Source organism: Vollenhovia emeryi, unplaced genomic scaffold (genome assembly GCF_000949405.1).
Source record: "Vollenhovia emeryi isolate VEMERY1.0 unplaced genomic scaffold, V.emery_V1.0 DF939130.1, whole genome shotgun sequence".
In the NCBI taxonomy this organism is placed as follows: domain Eukaryota; kingdom Metazoa; phylum Arthropoda; class Insecta; order Hymenoptera; family Formicidae; genus Vollenhovia; species Vollenhovia emeryi.
Window position 1 is genome coordinate 305,404 of NW_011967236.1, and position 19,258 is coordinate 324,661.

Sequence of the window (19,258 nt, forward strand, 5' to 3'; positions counted from 1 at the left end):
TCTGGCTTAACGTATCTTTTATTTAAGGGTCTAAACGAAACTAAAACCAATAATCTTCTTCCGATTCTTTCTTTAAACAAATGAAATTTAAGTCAAAATTCTACAGCGTTTATAATACCTGATCCATAAATAACTTAATTAATTAATTTTCGCAATCTACAGTTTTCTTGTAATCATTTCTCAATCTACAATCTGTTATTAGTTCCAGTGTTTCGGCAAAAGTTATAACAAGAGATAATTTCTGTAGACAGTTGATCTCACTCAAAAGAGATATAAGTTAACTTGCATCCCTGTTTTTGTTACAAAAAGAAAATAAGTAAACTTTTAAGTTATAAGTTAAACTTAAGTTTACAAACTTGTAATAAATAAAAATAAACTTTTATATCTTTTATTTTATAATTTGGCAGTCATTTTTCTCAAAATAAAATTTGTTGACTTACATCTCTCTTGAATTAAAGCCCTCAATTAAGTAATGCCATAAGTCACGAATATGAAGGTGTCGCTATACAAGTTCGCGTAAAGAAATAACATTTTAAAACAACATTGATGGTTTACGTGAGAAACTACTTCCATTAATTAATCTAATTGTTTCCAGATGTTATCATAATTCCTTTCCCTTCTTTGCTCTCAATTTTTATAACTTTAATGTATTGCATATTCACATACGTTCGTGCGCAACACGCATTATTAAAAAATTCAAGTTATTCAAATCTATATGTATTTCATATTTTCTTTTTACCATCATTATTGTATGTGTCCGCGATAGAGGAAATAAAAGATTTAATATAATTAACAGAACGCTAAAAATGTGGGAAAAAATCATTTTGAAGGAACGAATTGTATACAAACCGGTAACTGTAATAAGAAGGAACCGTAACTTAAAGGTCTAATTTCTTGGCCAATGAAAAAACTGAGATCAAAATCGAAACCGGAAGTTATCTTATTAAACCGCAACCGTACTGGAATATCATTAAGGTCCCTCTTTATTGTAAATATTTCAAGAAATATGTACGCCAAGAATCAATCTACAATAACTGGCTGACTTATGACATTATGAATAGATGTTAAAGCCACATGACAAACTACAATTTAATTAAATTGTTTCATTAACGTAAAGAATGCTAAATATAATTCACATATATAACGCGAATAAATATTTACAGTTCGTGCAACTGTTCCCGTATCATTTAATATCACTGGAAGAATAACGTACGACAATGATACTACCACAATGGAGAAGGAACAATGATTTGTTCTTATACCAATGATAACCTACTTAAACAGTTAATAACTGACAGAATAGCGAAGCGGTTTTCTTTACAATCGACAGTGCAGTATTGTTTATTACATTGGGTCCGGACGAGCATGGGTAATGCAAAAGTTATCGAATCGTGTACCATTCAGAATTAGGATTAAAAATCGTATTATCGAACTTGTCTTGGCGCCCAATTCTGGTCTATCAAGATTTAAAGTTTTAAAAAGTGTTCGGGCGCCGCAACAACTCGCAAGTCTTTCACGCTGCATAACTTTATAAATAATATTCATACAGAATATTTAGGTATGTACTACGTGGCAAATTATACGTTCGATCTCATTCGATCAAGTCCGACTTGAATTTATAATATAATTCTCACAATTACCTACATATCCCTAATAACGTTACAAGTGTTTTTAAGCAACTGTTCTTATATAATCTTCGAAATATTAATACTAAAAAATTTTGAGGAATGTATGTCCTAGACCTAACGTACCACCCGCTAATGATAGATTTCTAAGATTATTTTGAGACGAAAATCCTAACGATGCGAGCGTGTGCTCAAGTCGCCAACGTCGCTTAACTTTAACCTCGGCTTAAGTCACTCTCTGTCTCTTTCCAAGAGAAACAGAAAGAGGCGAAGAGCGAATTTGAGCCGCAGTTAAAATTCCGTGTCGTTGGTGCAACCGAGCCTTACCAAACAAATTGAACGAAAAGAGTTCAAATCCAACCACGAAAGTGGCAACCACCAAGAATATCCCACAGACTTCTATATACTACTAGACTGGCACCTTCGAGCTGAGAAGTGAGGCAAGAGTTCCGCCATGTCTTGTTAAAATATTATTAAATAAAGTAGTATGCGTGCATCGGTGTGTCACTGACAGTACATACTGATATTTTGCATACGTATTAGCTGATCTGGTGCGCTTGAAAGTATCTTCACTACTGTGCAATGTGACACATCTGAGCGCGCGTTTCGAACAACTTGATTCGTCAACTTTGAACACTTCTCTATGATGGGTTTTATAGGACCACCTTGGTATTAGAATTTTCGTCTCAAAATGCTCTCAGAAATCTGTCGTTAGCGGGTGGTACGTTAAGCCTGGGACACCTTGAAAATAGAATAAATATAATTAAAATGATTCACATAAAAATCTATCAAGTGTAAGAAGAATTTCACTCGCTCGGATATCGAATATCATGGGTGTCTTCTGTGTCCATTGTAAGACTCCGTCTCCGGTTTGTACGCCGAATTAACTGGATTAACCGAATTAATAGCGTAGTTAATGAGCTCTTTTTACTGTTTGACGTCCAGTTTTACACGGGGGGAGGAAAAAGAATCCTATTTACGAAAGCTAAACGCGAAGATAACGAAGTGGGATATTTGAATGAATATTTTCTGACTGGAAATATACATATGATTAAAAGCGATTAAAAGAACATGTGAGGCTACCGCGAACTGACCGTGAGTACTTGGTAAATAAGTCTATCGTTAGGCAACGTTAAGTGGCTTCGTAAAAACTTAATGCGCTTGACCCCGATAATGCTTGTCAAATTTTACGCATATTAAGGATTCCTAGAAATTCTCAACATCTTCGCCGCTGAAGCGCGTTCTTTTTTGCAATTTTGAAAAAATTTATCTGACAAACAGTCTCTGCGCAAGCAAAGATAGTGTATGTATCGTGTCCGCGCTGTGCCGCAGTCGTTAACTGAAATCATGCCATTCGACTCGTATGTCAATCGATATAACAAAGCTCGGTATCACGCGAAGATAAAGATGTGTGACTTCCTTTCGATAACAGAAACGTCAATTTCAAATTTAAGATACCGTTCTTGCAGTTGCGCAATCTAAAGCCTGGCGATATCACCGGAAACAACGCGAAACGATTGAACCGAACGTTTTAATCGATGTAAATCAGGTGAGATTTATTAACGAGTCACGCTTGCTACCTTTGAGGCGCACGGTTATACGATACGACTGCGTGGGACAGAGACACGTACACAGTACACGCACATTGTCATACAAGCGCGCGCGCGCACGCGTCCTTGCACACGCTTGTGCGTTGCGCGATGATGGACACGTTTGTATGGTAATCTGGAACCACAGATTGTACACAATTACGCGCGTAATGAGAAAATTATAATATGGCTGCTACAGGGGCCGCGCGCTATCATTGTCACACGATACAATACAAAGGTCAAAAATTATTCGCTACTTTATGATCGGACGAGTCGTAAATATGCCACGAAGCGTCGCGGATAAATCGTACGTAACGATTTACGCGTTTCTCAACGATGCTAAATAGGGAAACACGTTCTACGTTTGCATTACTCGATACTTATCTTATGATTCATGTTGCGCGCAGATAACCAAGTTATTTTTTGTTAACAGCGGAAGCCGCGAACCTTCGCAAAGCCATTTGTAAAAAGGAGGCTGAATTGAATTGTTTATTCTACTCAATTCGTCGCGAACAATTCCAAACTAATGACTCAGTGACTCGGGTGTTTCGCTATCGCTGTCTACTCTCGATATCGCTTTATCGTGACTCATTTTTAACAGGCGAGTATACAAATTCGTCACAACTGACACAATAACTGCCGCCTTATTTATTAATCATGTTCATAAGCGCGATAATGTTTTTTTTTCAACATTTTATAGACTCATAAAAAATGCCTGCGATCGATACATGCATACGCGTGTTTCGTTTAATCAAGAGAAAGAAGCGAGAAGATAGAATCAAATCTTTCGTTTACATCTTTCGTAATCTGCGCATCTCGCAGGCTCGATTACCTCAGATGAACTTGCGATTTAAAGTACGGATTTACGATTGGAATTTATCCGTACCAAATCGAATTTATGAATAATCGAGACACTCCTTTCTTTTTGGCGATTCTCCGAACATATCTGATTCACTACGTGAATCAGAATCGCTGTAGATCTCGCAGGTACATACGCCCGGAAAGCAGAGTCTTTCCATCGTGTATCAGACGCAGGCGATAAGAATCGTTGAAATATCGGGTCATCCAATACGGACATATAAAACTCTTAAATCCCGTAATTAATTATATCATTTCGTATTATCCATCGATATATCTGCGAGCTTAGGAGACACAATTTTTAATCCCGGAAAATTGCTTTATAAAATACCCTATCAATTGAGCCTCTCAGTCTTCGTCAAAGCCGCAAAGCCTTCCACGCATCGTATGTCTTTAGAATAATAATAAATCGGTTCAACAACATAGATTGGTTTAGTGATACAGTAGAGAATGTAAATCACTACGACACGAATTGTATTAAATGATTCTCGACATTTTATAAATTAAAAAGTGAATCAGACAATGATTTTTTTTGGGCGGTACGCATCGCATCGCTTCGCCTTGTTCCACTTGCAAAGCATCGTAGCAACGTATACAAAGTCTACCATATAAATGGTGGCTCGCGAGTTTTGCGGAAATTTTAAATAGGGTTATTATTCCAAGCGTACATTCAAATTTCAAATGAATGTCGCCTACTTAACGCAGAGTTACGGTAAACCCCGAGCTTACTAAGAACAGACGCACTATGGGAGTCTCCAAAAACTACAAAGACTTGCGACGCAATTGTTACAGCAAGACGTCGATTATCGAGACAAATCGAGAAACTAATACATCGATTATGGATTGTCCGCAGAAAATCTCAAAAAAAAAAAAATGTAATCCACGTGGAATATAATTTGAAGGTAAACATCATAAAGATAAAAATAGATGTCCAGACAATTGACGTCCCTATGTGTATGTACGCAGATGTATCGGCCCGTCTAGTATTAATATTAAGTTAAGTACAGCGCGCAAGTACAATTTCGGTAAATCGGCGAATGTATACAATGTTATTATCGTAAAAATATATAAATTTATCAAGAGCTAGGTCACTAGCGATTTTGCGTTTTGCTCGGAATCGGATAAAGGGTACATGCGAGAATTATGCCTGTGCGTATCTATACAAAAGTCAAATGTACATATATGATACAGAATAAATTTGCGACAAGTTGACTTTAATCGTGCAACGTGTACGTCCGTGGAGGAATGAGAATATATTTATCCGTGAGGAATGGGAATATATTTATCCGCGGTTTGATCCCAGACGGTTATCATAGCAAAACCACGCTCTTCCGGTTCCCGTATCTGGCGATGCGTTTAATTGCCGAGTGCACGATAAAAATAGTGTATTCGCGCGCATCAATCCGACTCGGTTTTAACCGTAGAATGAATTTCCGTATAGCGACGCATGGAACGATGAAATGTGGTACCGCTATCGGAAAAGAACAATACCGTCGACCTGTACATTTAATCGCGACTAGTTTTACGTATTAATTAACTTATCATGGTAGAACCTCTCTATTCGGAAATATCTCCCCTGCATCCCCACTTTTGTTCTAATACATGTACGCGGATGAAAATGTTGTGCGCTCTATCTTCCATTCGCTCTCTCGCTTTACGCATGCTAATGAGATCACTTAGCGAAGATGCGTGATGGAAGAATAGTGTAGAATAAGGATTCTAGTTTACGAGTTGTCGAAAAAAAAAAACAAGCTTTATAGACTACCTAGACCCATATCGAAACGGACAAGTGAACCATGTCGCCGTATTTAAGAAAGAGTGCAATGAGAGTGCAATGCACTTGAACGGAAATTATAAATTAATGATTTTAATTTTAAGCATGTAGCACTTATTGTAGAGAAACAAAAACTAAGCTTTGAAAATTGTAAATCCTGCACTATGATTTCAAGATACATTAATATTTAGCGATATTTAGTTGTAGAAAATTTGGATGACTTGTTGCCCATCTATGAATAATAAAATACTGCTAAAGATTGACCGTCTCATGGAAGTTTGCGTGACCGCCAAAATTTGGACAGTTAGCTTATATTAAGTTTCATGATTATTATATATGTGCTCGTCTAGAAAGCATATACAAAGCATACTGTAACATAATCTGTATAACAAAGATAATGATTGGACAAAGAGAATGAAATTGATCTATCATCGTATTTCCAGCTAATTTAGATATCTACAGGTATCTGTGTGACGATTGGCGATGGCACAAAGAAACGCTGCTCTAGACGTCATTGCATGCGAGAACGTTTAGTTATAATCGTAAGACCGTTAGCAAATCGACCAATCAAGCATCCTTGCGTTACGAAAAGGCTTGACTGGTCGATTTGCTTACAGTCTTACGATTACTACAACTTTTCCATGTACAACGACCTTCGTGTACAATGAGCCAAATATCCGAGTTCAAACCGAAAATCTTTGGCCGGGTACATTCATAGTCGGATCTTATATTTAAGACAGTCTTGGATTTATCTGAAGATGCTGTATGAAACATTTTATTGGTTCCAATATCTAAAGATGATCTTAAGACTGTCTTAATGTAAGATCTGGCTATGAATGCCGGCCTTTGTTTATTCAATCGCGATCTCTCGGAAGGCAATAACAAACCACCGAGAGTATCTTGCCCGAAACCCCTCTGTTGAGTCGTTCAGATTCGGCGTGAAATTGTAGGTCCCATATCTGTTGCACAGATACAGGCAGAGGGGACGTGACGCTCAGCACGGCGACTTGACGAAGGTGTGTCCGTAATCTTGTTAACAGATGTAGCGTTTTTCGTAGGTAGATAAAGCGGGTCAAACTAAACAGAAAGGTCCTCTCCGTTTTGTTACCAAATTCACGTTCATTCGCAAAGTATTAATTCATCTCTCATGAATTATTGCAAAAGTTGCAAAACAACAAGAGGATTTTTCTGTTTTAATCCGCTCCACCTGCCCTTGAGCTCTGTTACATGCCATATTTCTGTTATCAGATACCCTGAGCAGGACTCAGGTTTAAGAATCTATGACTTTTCTTTGAAAAACCTTTTTAACAGAGTCACGTCAGTGACAATAATTAAAATAAATTAAATATTAGCTTTCTTAAATATGGCTGCTATTCTCACTGCTCTGCATTGAGCGCCAATTTTTCAACTAAATTTTCATAGGTGTTGATTATAAGTAATCCATGCAAAAAGACTGCGTTCCACAAAAATATGCAGGGGAACTGTACAATATAAGGTAATAGAGTAAAGAGGTTCCACCGTATCGTACAAATAAATAACTTTCACAAAAACATTGCACCATATTGAGCACACTCAATGGAAATAATACGTGTCGAACGGTTCTCTTACTGGCTGACGCCGTCAACGTATCGCATGATCAATTCGACCAATTTTATTTTCTCACGAAATCTCTGATTTTCAAGTTTCTATGTATACATTTTACCGCACGTGCCACCCAACAGTTTATTGCGAGGCCCGACGTGGGGACGAAATTAACGATTTTCCTTGACGATTTTACATTACGTAAAACATGAAAGCGAAGAGCCAGTAAAACTGGACGAATTGGTCCGTAATAAGTCTAGAACGCGCGCCGATCAATCGCATACAGAGCGAGAAAGATACTATTTCGTTTATCGCGTGATAAGTTTTTCAAGTGTGTTGATTGCAGTGAGCGAATTTGTAGGATCTGTTAAATCCCAAGAATTCCCTGTCCCGGCCACTTGGCACGCTTGAAAATATATCATAAATGAAATAACAAGATCTAGAGTCTTTCGAGTAAGAGACTTGGACATCACGTAGACAAATTTTGATTGATCCGCTATGTTGCAAATTAATTAAAAGAAGAAAGTTGTATCTCACCTGCTATTATTTATCTTGCAAATTTACTATAGTAACGTAATAATACGTGTATACGTTGAGTGGAATTCATTTCTTTATTAATAAACCGCGTGCTAAACTTGAACGCTTCTAAATGTATATCATAGTTGGCCTGAGATTGACGATGTCCAAACTCTTAGGCCCGTATTCTGAATCGTCTTTTATCGCTTCTAAAAGTGGCTGGTAGCCAATCAGAAGACTTATTAACTCGCATTAAGGGCCAGCTTCGCAAACCTCGGTTAACCGCTAACCGAAGGTTAATTGATTCTCCGTCTCTTCTTAGATAACAAGATGGAAAAAGATAGGGAGTTGGCTGAACTCTGCTTAACAGTTAACCGATGTTTGCAAAATTGGTCCTTGGAGACTTTATCGATAAAAGAGGGTCAGGATACGGACGTTACTCGACGAACTCTACAACTTTTTTTACTTAAAATTCACTCTGAAAATCGTGCAATTGTGGGGCACACAAGGCACTTCGAAGAATTTTATGAAATATTTCCATTTTTCCAAGAATTTTACGAAATATTTCCATATTCCCACACACTTGGTATTTTTAAAGAAATTTAATTTCACTACTAGAATGTACGATAAAATTTCCAAACACTCTCATAAAAGTCTTCGAAATGCCACGTTGTCCCGCGACCTTCGGGGTAAACTTTAAGAGACAATTCTCTCCGTATATCCCAAACGAGGTGTTCCAAGCTTCATACAATTCCGCAAAACAGCAAGATCCTTCCATTCTGGAATTTCCCCTCGGTCTCCCTCTCATTCTAACGGTGTGCGCAAAATAAGAGTGCCATTGCGTGTTACGGCAAAAGAATTGCAATTTACGGCAGGACGGTTGTTCCACAATAGAAAGGGAGGATTCAGTTTAGACTAGGGGAGGCTCCGTTGTATTCCCCGCCGAGTGTTAAACCGATCCCGACGTCGTGAAAGTTTTGTCGAATTTTAAAGCTCGGTGCCACAACCTTCGCCAGAGAACCGATGTCCAGTGAAAACAAAAAAAAACAATACTCGTTGGTAATTTGATTGTTATTCAATATCAACATTTTGATATAATTCAGTGGAAAGTAAAAATTCTACATTTTCTTTGTGAAACAACAATTTATACTCCCAGTATAATCCCGCGCCAAAATGTATCTTTTTCTTTGATTCAATTACAAGTTGAAAGACTCGCAATCACCAAGAGATCAAATAAAAAAAGGGGAGAAAGAGAGAGAGAGAGGAGAGACTCGGACGAAAAGAAAAATGCGATGATTAGAACACCTTGCGTACCTACGCGTACTTATCGATAAAAAAAAAAAGACGGAAACGCTGTCTCTATTTCTCTCAGTCTAGTTTGACACGTACGCAGGTACGCGGGAACGCGTACACGTGCGCGCACACACACGCGCAATCCTCAATATTTGACTTTTGCCTTGACTTCCTCGGCGACGCCGCCCCATTTGAGCTTATAAACACGCGAGCGCCACTGTATGAGGGGATCGAGGACAGCCTGAAGAAAGAGATACGGTCTCGTGATCTCGCTGAGTAACCAGCCGCATACGAACTCGAGTTTGTTGAAAGGCAGCGGGCCGTTTTGCACTAGGCACAGTAGCGTCCAGTCGAACATGAACCACAAGAGTATGTGTACTAGATAGAAAACTAGGGAGTCCCACTCGAAGAGCACGCTGGCCGCCCAGGAGGCGAAGCCGCCGAGGACGAGGCACTCGCTGAGCGGCTCGAGGACGATGGTGGGTGGGAGCATCGCCACCCTGAGCTTCGCCCAGCGTCGCAGCCGCGCCTGGAAGGAGTCGACCGCGCAGTGGCCGCTGTTCTGCAGCGCCGGCTGCGAGGAGATGGTGATGCGCCAGCCGCGGTCGGTGAAGGACTTGGCGTAGAAGAAGTCCTCGGCGAGGTAGATGCCGAACGCCCGCAGGCCGCCGACCTCGTCCAGCGTGGACTTCCTCAGGAGTGCGGACATGCCGGTGTGGCAGTTGACCCTGAGCATGTCCGCGGAGAGGTACATCCGCGAGAGCACCGTGCCGAAGAAGATCTTCTCGTACGCGGCGGCGAAGCCCTCGCGGTCGTAGGTGAACGGCATCTGGTGGACCAGAGCGACCCGGTCGGTCATATGCTGGACCATGTCCAGCAGCGTGTCCTCCTTCATGCGTATGCCGCTGTCGCTGATGAGCACCAGCTCGTACTTGGCGGCCTCGTACGCCGGCTGCATGTTGTTGATCTTCGGATTCACCCCCACCTTGGAGCCGCCGATGAAGAGCGTCGCCTCGACCTCCGGGTACTTCTCGACGAGCTTGCGCACCAGCATCAGCGCGGGATCGGACTCGTCCTCGACGCAGAACAGGAGCTCGTACCGCGGGTACTCCATGGTGAAGAAGGTCTCGAGGTTGCCGAAGAGGTTCGGGTCGACCCCCATGAGGGGCTTGATCACCGACACCCCCGGCAACGGTGTCTCGTAGCTCGGCGCCTGGTTCGTCTTCCGGTGCAGCTTCCAGTGGCCGGCGATTAACGCCAGCAGGTGTATTACCCACATAACCGACCAGAATATCATGAAGAATATCGCGAATCCGTAAAGTGTATATAGCTTGGAGTTCATTTTCCAAGGCGCGCGCGAGAGAGAGAGGAAAGATAGATAGATAGATTAGGGAGAGAGAGAGAGAGAGAGAGCGCGTGGACTTTAGGCCACCCCCTCCCCCCCCGCGGGATCTAGCGTGCCGGCGTGCCCGAGCCGGCGGCACCTCCCTCCGCCCTCCTGCCCCGCTTCCGTTCCGCTATTTCTCGTCTCGACCGGGCACCCTCGTGCGGACGCATCACGGGGGAGAGTCACGCTCCGCCGCCCCTACTCACCGGTTCCCCGGCACGGCGGCGGCGACGGCGGCGACGAGGAGCACCACGGCGACGATGACGGCAACGTGCTCGCCTCTGGCAACGCATTCACGCCTCTGACCCCGGCCCGCGCTGCGGCCGACGATAACCTCCTCCTCCTCGCTCGACTCGCGCGTCAACTACGCGGCCCGTCCGTGGTGCCGGGACCGCCTCGGCGACTTGCCTCGCGCTCCGGACGGGATTCCGTCTTGCAGCGGCCGCGACCGGGCCGCATCGTCGTCACCGACCGACTCGAGCTCGCGCCGGCCTCCCGACGGCGATGACGACGCGCGCTCACCGACTCGACCACCGGTCACCCCGAGTCCTCTGTCACTCCTCCGGGCGCCCGTCTCTCGTAACATCGACGCTCCTCCCTGCCAGGAACACTCGCGCGTCCGGCGAGCCGCGCACTGTCATACCTCCCGACGACCGGACCGGCTCTCGGGGCGCTCGTACCGAACTCGGCGACCGTACCTTCCTCCGTGCTCGCGGCCCTCGCGCTCACTCGCGCGCCTTCCGTCACGCGCGAATCGAACGAGGAACGCCAGAGGGCGGGGAGGGCGGGGGAAAGGGAGAGAGGGAGGGAGCGAAGCGGAACGATCTGTCTCACCGTGGCGGAATGTGGTGGAATGTCTCCCGACGTGACGCGCGCAGTGACGCGTCTCCCATCGACCATCTCCTCCCTCTCTTCTCGCCCTTACGAGCGGGGACCAACACCTCCGTTTCGTCACGGGTGATTCACGCGTCTGACTCGCGCGTCCCCTCGACGCGAGTATCGCCGCCTTCTCTCTCTCTCTCTCTCTCTCGGCGGAGGAAAAAAAAGCGCGCGCGCGCCGACGACCGGAGCCCGGCGGGAATCCGCGCGCTCCAGCTCTCGTTTTCAAGTGCCCGCCCCGGCGCGGCGAATATGTCCCCGCGGGATTCGCACCGTCGATTCTCGCACGATTCTCGCTCTCGGCGCACCGAAATATCTTTATCGCGTCGCGCCCGACCAACGAGCGCGTCTCGGTCGAGTTACCAGTTGCGAACGCGCCGCCTATATCTACTTCCGTTTTCCGGAACTTGCGACTCGCGCCTTTTTATCGCCGTCGATAAGATTTATTTGAAAAGAATTTCCCGCCCCCGATCTCGACGATACTCGTCAAAGCCACACTACCCCATACAACACAGATGGTTGCAGTTACATTGCAGAAACGTTGCAATCGTGCAGATTGCAGTGCAATCTTGCAGAGGCATTGCATTATAAAATTGCAAACTTTCGATAGCAATATTGCAGCAATGTTTGAAAAATAATAAAAATACTACATTTTCTATTTAAAAAATTTTTCTAATTACGAGAATTTTATAATGTTATTTTCGTTGATACCAATAATGCGCAAATTATTAAGTACTTGATCAGTGCGGTGTTGCTCGCAATCTCCGTCTATTTCAACGTTGCTGCAATCCGCCAGAAACGTTGCTGCAATATTACAATCTTGCAATGTAACATTTCTGCAATCTTCCTGCAATCTTTCTGTGCTGTGTGGGACCATACGTACAACTTCTCCCTCATCGTCTGCCCAGAACAATGTCGGATGCGCAGAAAGGGATCGACGCGAAACGAAACAAGCGATAGAGTGGACCTTCTAGTTAGGGCCTGATGCGTTACTTTAAGACCAAGATTTGAAACAAAACATTGTTTTAAGAGTACAAGACAGCCATTCTTCTCAGGCCCTAAGGCTGATATTACATTTGTCGCGCGACAAATTTTTCCAAGCGCGTTGATTAGCTGCAGGATAGAAAAGTCCCGGAGTATCTGGATATGGAGTATCTGGAAAATGGATCCACGGTCGGTCTCGCGCGCGCGGTTCTAGCTAGCTTATACTTGGCGCGAGACACCGGCCGTGTCTCGTGATACACGGAACGCTAAAGTGACAGTAACAAAGTTGTTTATTATTTCATCACATGCGACTTGAGAAAATATTAAGAGAATCAGGCTACTTATGTTCTGAATTTTTTAAAGAGAGGGTGTTTATTCGCCGTCGACGAGCCCGGGGCTTTCTTGTACTCGTAATAAACGGCATCGTCCGCTCCGGACATTGATACCATCGTGCCAGCTTTACGTACAATCTGAGAAAAAATTCATTATCAAATGAGATACGCATGTGTGACGAGTTGCAGTTAGCTTCAAGGATGTTGAGACAGTAGAGATGTTAAGTTGCTCGCGTACAATCGATTTCAAAAGTTTGTCGTCGCCATTTTTCGGTACACCGAGAAATTGAAAAAATTTTTTAGTAAACAAGAAAACGACTAAAGTTAAGCCAGGACCTTCTGAAGATATAACTTCAAATATAAACGAGAATGCCAAATCATACTTAGGTCCGGGCAGGCTGGAGGTAGCCTGATAATTTTTAATTTAATATGTAAATTCATGTACCGTATTTAAAAAATTAGTATATATAATTAGTTTTACGTTCTGCTTGCAAAATTTCATTTTTTTAAATGATTGTTCATTGAGATACAGTAATTTTTTTTCCGTAAGACTGTATGCAACTTTAATATTTAATTTTCTTAGCGCCAAGATTCCTAGACAGCCTCAAACTTTGGCTGAAGTTTTTAATAATATCGACAAAATTCATTTGGACTCGGAAGAGTTTTTCGTCTTATTAATCGCAATGCCCCAACATCCTTAAAAATTTTTTACTCTCCGTACAAATCGTGCTTTGTACACTCACCGGTCTTGGCCCTTCACCGGGTATTCTTTCTTCGTCCGCATCCGTGTCGCTAGCTGTTAATACTTGCTGCAACAATTGACCCTGTTCCTCACGATTTCCATACATTAGATCTGGCTCCTAGACAAAGTACAATCATAATCGTCCTTTATGATCGCAAAAAGATCACGCGCATAAATCTAAATGTCTTAAATTGTATAGAGGAAAGTCCCCTATTACGAGATAGGCTCCTAATATGAGGTAGCGGGGCCTCATAGGAAAAAATGTAAAAGCGTGCACAATAACATCATAAATTCGTGAAAATCTCGCAACAATTGCGCTAACCCAATTGTAAAGTAGAAATTCTTTTGCAAGATTTCCTAATCTTATATCTATAAATCTACGACTGGTTTTTAAATAATGCTGTTCATGTAGAAAGATAAAAAGAGAAAACACTACAGCACTAATTACTTGATTGACTGTGTCGTTACCTCGTCCATGCCGGCAAGTTTTGTAATGACTTTGTAGGAGTAACCTTGATTCACAAGAAACCGCTGACGCTTTCTCGAATAATTCATTTCCATCGTATCTTGCGATACGAGCGTATAAAAGAACGCGTTGTATTCCTCCGCAATTGCACCTGTGCAATGAAAGTTTTAGCACCAACTTGTGCGATTAATAAATAAGTAAATCGTACCTTTTTTAGCCCTAAGAATACGCCCCAATCGTTGCGCTTCTTGCCTTCTGGACCCACCATGGGATGAAATTTGAATCAAGACATTAGCTTCTGGTAAATCGAAGGAAGTGTCCGCCACTTTGCTAACAAATATCGTGTTTACTTTCATGTTAAATTTAAAATTTTGCAAAATCTGTATCCTTTCGCTCTGAAACAAGTTGAAATACATGAATTGTCGCGAGAAAAATGTAGATAGGTACTTACGAGGTATAATTTACTCGAAAAGTCATCACGGTTACATACGATCGGTGCTACTTACCTGACTAGTAGGGCCATAAATATATGGCTTGTTCATTTTAATAGCGTAGTGTTTCAATGCGAATACGTTGTCGGAGAAGACGATCGTTTTATCGCCGCGTCTCTCGTGATATCGAATTAAATATTGGCAACAACGGAATTTATTTGGATTCATCACGTACAGTAACTAAAATTATAAACAAGTACAGCGGAGAGGCTCAATGTGCATTAAAGCTATAAATTATGCAATAATAAAATCTAACCAGTTTCCTGCTCATCTTGCAAGCGAGATATTCTCTGTAAAATTCTGACGTCATGGGACACCAGACTTCTGCGCATTGTACTCTCGCGATAAATCCTCTCTTTTGCAATTCCAACCAGTTAGCTTCGTACAATTTGGGGCCAATTAAAAAATTCAGATCGGCAATTTTGTCATCCTCTCGCAAGAGCGTAGCCGTCAAACCCAACTTACAATGAGACTGCACGATCGTTAATACTCTACGGAACATTTTCGCGGGAATGGTGTGCACCTCTAAAATAAAATTCACAATTATCGCATGGGAACGGACACCGCTTTACTCGGTAATTCGAATAGTAGAAAAAATAAGTTTTACCATCCAAGACCATAATACCCCACTCCTGTTCTTGAAGCCAACGCATCGTCTGTTCAGCCTCCCACGAGCGTTTCTGAGTGTGCGTGATCATAGAGTATGTAGTTATCAATATTCCGCAGCCCATAGGCTTATCCTTCGCCTCGCTGGTAAAACGGCAAATCATCGAGTCGTCGGCGGTAGACCACATTTTAAACTGCTGCTTCCATTGTTCCACGGATACACCGGAGTTGCATAGCACTAGAGCGCGTTTACGTACTGTACAGCAGGCTGTCACTCCGACTAAACTTTTACCAGCACCTGCGTTAAAAAAAATTGTTCACAGAAACGCTCGAGCGAGCAACGAAATGCTCGAAATAGTTTTTCGGACTGGCCATCGAGTAAACTATTCCTCGGAGGAGAAAATTTTGGAGCTTGCCCAAGCTCATTGAAAGAGAAGGCAAGTGTTGCGGCCATTCCTGTCCATCGCCGTACAGTGGAATAAAAATTTCATTGAGCGCACTTACCGCAGGGTAAGACTATCACTCCAGATCTAGCCCGTCCATTGCCAAACATTTTCCGTAAGCTCTTTTCTTGATAAGGTCTTAATACAGCTGATGGCTTCAAGTCGATACTAACGGGACATCACATCACGAGATGTTACTTTTAACGTCACTTGGTTTGCATAACATTAATTTTTGAAATACCCTTTACCTCTCTTTTTACTTACTTTATATCAGGATTTACGCTATCATTGCGAAAATCGTATTCCGCCAGTAAAGGATGCTCCAATTCGATACAGCGTTTTTGTATCACTTCAATTTTTTCCTATTCCAACGTAACAGTACACGTAATTTTCACACATGTTATATCGAATTTTGTACAATGTATGAAAAATTGAACGTCATTAAGTCGGACATATCTACCTGATTCACTTCGAAACTGACTGTTTTCAGCTCTTGATCCTCTTCCTCGTCTTCGTCCTCCTTGTCGATCTTATCGTAAAAGGCAGTTATATCTTCTGGAACGGTAGCCGTTTCCGGCAATACTTGCTCAGGCTCAGTCTCTGGATTCGTTTTGCTAGGTACAGGTGTATTTACAGGTGCTTTTGATCCAAACTATAGTCCAACATAAAGGAACAGATCATACCTCTTATCAATAAACCTAAGTCTACGGAGGCCGTGCTCGTTTCGCACTCGCCCACTCCGAGGACGACCTGTCGCTCAGACAGGATAAGAGGGGAGGGGAATTTGTTTATTCGCTAGACAGCTTGTCTTCGGGGACGTGGCCACTTTGCATCCATAAGGTGGTCTACCAAACCATTGGGTGAGATGCCACGCATCGCTCTGGGACTCTACTCTATCATGTACAAAAGCTGCGCGATATCGTCAACGATATCAATAGTTGTCGGTAACCGTGTACGAAATAGAGTCCCTGGAGTTTTGATACTAGTATTATCTATTCCTACTTTATTCAATACAATCAAATAGGTAATCGACGGGGATTCCGAGCGCGGGCCTGGATAGGTCAATTGGAAGAGCATTTGGCTGGCAAGATCCCAGGTTTTCGGATCCTGGTCTAGTCCTAGCCAGTTTTTCTCGCCGAAAATTAAGAGGTAGCGCGTCTTAGTGCCTACCTCCCCGAAGATAAGACCTGACCAGTATCACAAGTGTTCCAACGAACCTGAGGAGCTTTCAATTTAGTTTGAACGCTCGTTTGAATAGCATCGGTTTCCGCATCGTCCACGAGCTTTCTCAATCGGCATTCTTGAATCACCGGGTCCTTTAGTAACCTTTGCAGCACTTCGGGAAATGGCGATTCGATAAAGTATTTATTGTGTTTTAATACGAGTTTGACCTACATGTAAAAATGCATGAGGCATGTTATTAAACTTATTTCTTCACAAAACGCCCGCGATAGAAGTTGAAAATCCAATTCTTCGCTAGTGGATAAAACATGGCAAAAATGTTTCAATGTTTCCGACCGTGAATTCCGGTCCTCTTCAAGCGTAGGGTAATCGCGCAACGATTCCAAATTCGGAATTCACGGTTTGAGCATTAAAGAAACAATTTTTCCAACACTTGCGAAAATTGCTGTTACTCACTTTTCCATAGGACAAGGTACACAGTTTGATAAATTCGATTATACCATCGGGAATACTAGTCTTACTCAATCTCTTTAAATATTCTATTATATCTTGCGTTTGTAGGCCCACACTAACCGCAGCGTAAAGCGAGTAAGCAGTCAGTTTGTACTGAAAAGAAAAAATAGATTGCCACACTATACATTGCTTGTCCGTTCTCCCTCGAGTAAAGTTTATATATAATTTTCTATTAGATGTTCAGTCTTACTTCGTGAATATGCTCTGGCCGACATACAGGCTCTGATATAGCTATTAAAAAATCATGAGCATGTTTGTACACAGGAGAGAAGGATTCCAAAAAGATATGTCCGTTCGGTGCCTGCAAAAGGTACTGATGAGCGTTTTGCGTAAGACAAAGTGTAATTGCATCCAAATTTTAGAGTTAGACTCATCCTTACCACCCACAATGGTCTAGACGAGCAATCGTTTTTTAAAATCATTTGCGAGCGATAATCTTTCGCTCCGTATTCATCCTCGATCGCGCACTCGTCTTGCTTCTCGACATCGTTTTTCGCCGCGTCCGGGACACCATCTGCCTCGTTACTGTCTATGGAATCGTCGTCGTACTCGTCGTACTCGTCCTTGCGCTTCTTCCATTTATCTTTATTAGTGCGAATAAAAGAAACGAGTAAATGTAAAAAGGCAATGTACAGCGCACCTTACAAACGTATGTGCTTTTTAGCACACATGTTATAATATGTTAACAGCACAATATTAAATATAAAAGTGCATCGTGCAATTGTGAATAATCGAGTAAAACAGAGAATGTAGAAAAATTGCACGACGACCAATGGCTGGGGCGAATTCTAGTTAAAGTTTAATCAATTACTGGCGTTAAATAATTCTTTACGCAAAATAGAAAAATTCGACAAGATGTATAGGTTATGTACTGTTATCTTTTTTGAAGCGTTTCGGCGGACCCATTGTATGGGGACACCGTAATTGAAAATTTTGGTTAATCGATTGGCTGAGGCTTCTTTTCCTTTTCCTCTTCTTCGATGTAGATGTTCCTTTACTCCACCTGACCCTTGTTAATTTATACAATCTCGCAGGCAAGATATTAAAACGTCGCCGAACACAATTTTACACACTAGAGCGTCTCTTTCTTTTCAATAAAAGTAGCGTCGGATTGCTTCATCGAATATTTAAATAAATTCCAAGTTCTGTTAACAAGCGTCTACGAAAAGCAATCAACGTAAAATATTATCGTCTCTATCGGAGAATTCGGAGACCAACTGGTAACTGGTTCAGTAAATCCATCGGTAATATCGGCTTTAAGGTGACTTTTCATGGACAGCAGGGCAGCATCAGCATTTTAGTAAGTTACTAAGATTTATTGGTAAGTTACTAAACTTCCTTAAGTCCTGTGTCCACGATCCAAGAAGTGTGTCCAAGTTCTAGTTCCGAGAAATGCGTAGCCAATCACCTTGCAGCTTTTATGGAATAGCTGCAGGTTAATTGGCTACACATTTCTCGAAACTAGAACTTGGACAAAGTCCTAGCATCGTGGACACAGGCCTTTAGGCCCGGTTTCACCAACGCGAGTTAATCTAATCGGTCGGTTAACTTAACAGGGTGCCAACATAAAACTTCTTTATTAACCTAGTTTCTTGGTTAATAAAGAAGTTTTATGTTGGCACCCTGTTAAGCGTCGTCTACAATAACCGGCGTAAGCGTAGAGTAAGAAGAAGTAAGAAAACCTAACCTTTACTTTTCAGTGTAAAAGCTAAAGAATAGACATAATTTTTTTAAATATTTGTAGCACTGGTCGAACTACGCTTTAATTCGCCGCGAGTAAGCGTCAGAGCTGAAGTAGGAGTAGGAAATGGAAATGATCCATTTCTTTACTCCTACTCTTACTTCTTACGCCAAGCTTACTCCACCTATTGTAGACGACGCTTTAAGTTAACCGACCGATTAGATTAACTCGCGTTGGTGAAACCGGGCCTAAGCCTTGTGTCCACGATCCAAGAACTGTGTCCAAATTCTAGTTCCGAGAAATGCGTAGCCAATCA

General features: G+C 42.3%; 2 protein-coding genes and 1 long non-coding RNA gene across 3 annotated transcripts; 1 reads left to right on the forward strand and 2 right to left on the reverse strand.

Annotated features, from left to right (window-relative positions):
- The first annotated feature begins 10 nt into the window (after positions 1 to 10).
- Positions 11 to 6,261, forward strand: LOC105568253. Its single transcript, XR_001009424.1, has 2 exons — positions 11 to 3,174; positions 3,648 to 6,261. It is a non-coding gene; the product is annotated as an uncharacterized LOC105568253 (long non-coding RNA).
- A 2,304-nt stretch (positions 6,262 to 8,565) lies between these two features.
- LOC105568254 (ceramide glucosyltransferase) lies at positions 8,566 to 10,578 on the reverse strand. The gene has a single exon (XM_012023756.1). It carries the CDS (start codon positions 10,576 to 10,578, stop codon positions 9,382 to 9,384), a length of 1,197 nt encoding a protein of 398 aa, XP_011879146.1. The 3' UTR covers positions 8,566 to 9,381.
- Positions 10,579 to 12,758: 2,180 nt separating this feature from the next.
- On the reverse strand, positions 12,759 to 18,500 carry LOC105568255 (DNA excision repair protein haywire). Its single transcript, XM_012023757.1, has 15 exons — positions 18,134 to 18,500; positions 17,642 to 17,844; positions 17,452 to 17,562; positions 17,205 to 17,354; positions 16,784 to 16,957; positions 16,027 to 16,218; positions 15,831 to 15,928; positions 15,628 to 15,734; positions 15,125 to 15,421; positions 14,774 to 15,042; positions 14,533 to 14,697; positions 14,235 to 14,421; positions 14,029 to 14,177; positions 13,562 to 13,678; positions 12,759 to 12,956 (listed from the first exon to the last, which is right to left on the reverse strand). The coding sequence occupies exons 1-15, from the start codon at positions 18,165 to 18,167 to the stop codon at positions 12,828 to 12,830; spliced, it is 2,382 nt and encodes a 793-aa protein (XP_011879147.1). The 5' UTR covers positions 18,168 to 18,500; the 3' UTR covers positions 12,759 to 12,827.
- Between the last annotated feature and the right edge of the window lie 758 nt (positions 18,501 to 19,258).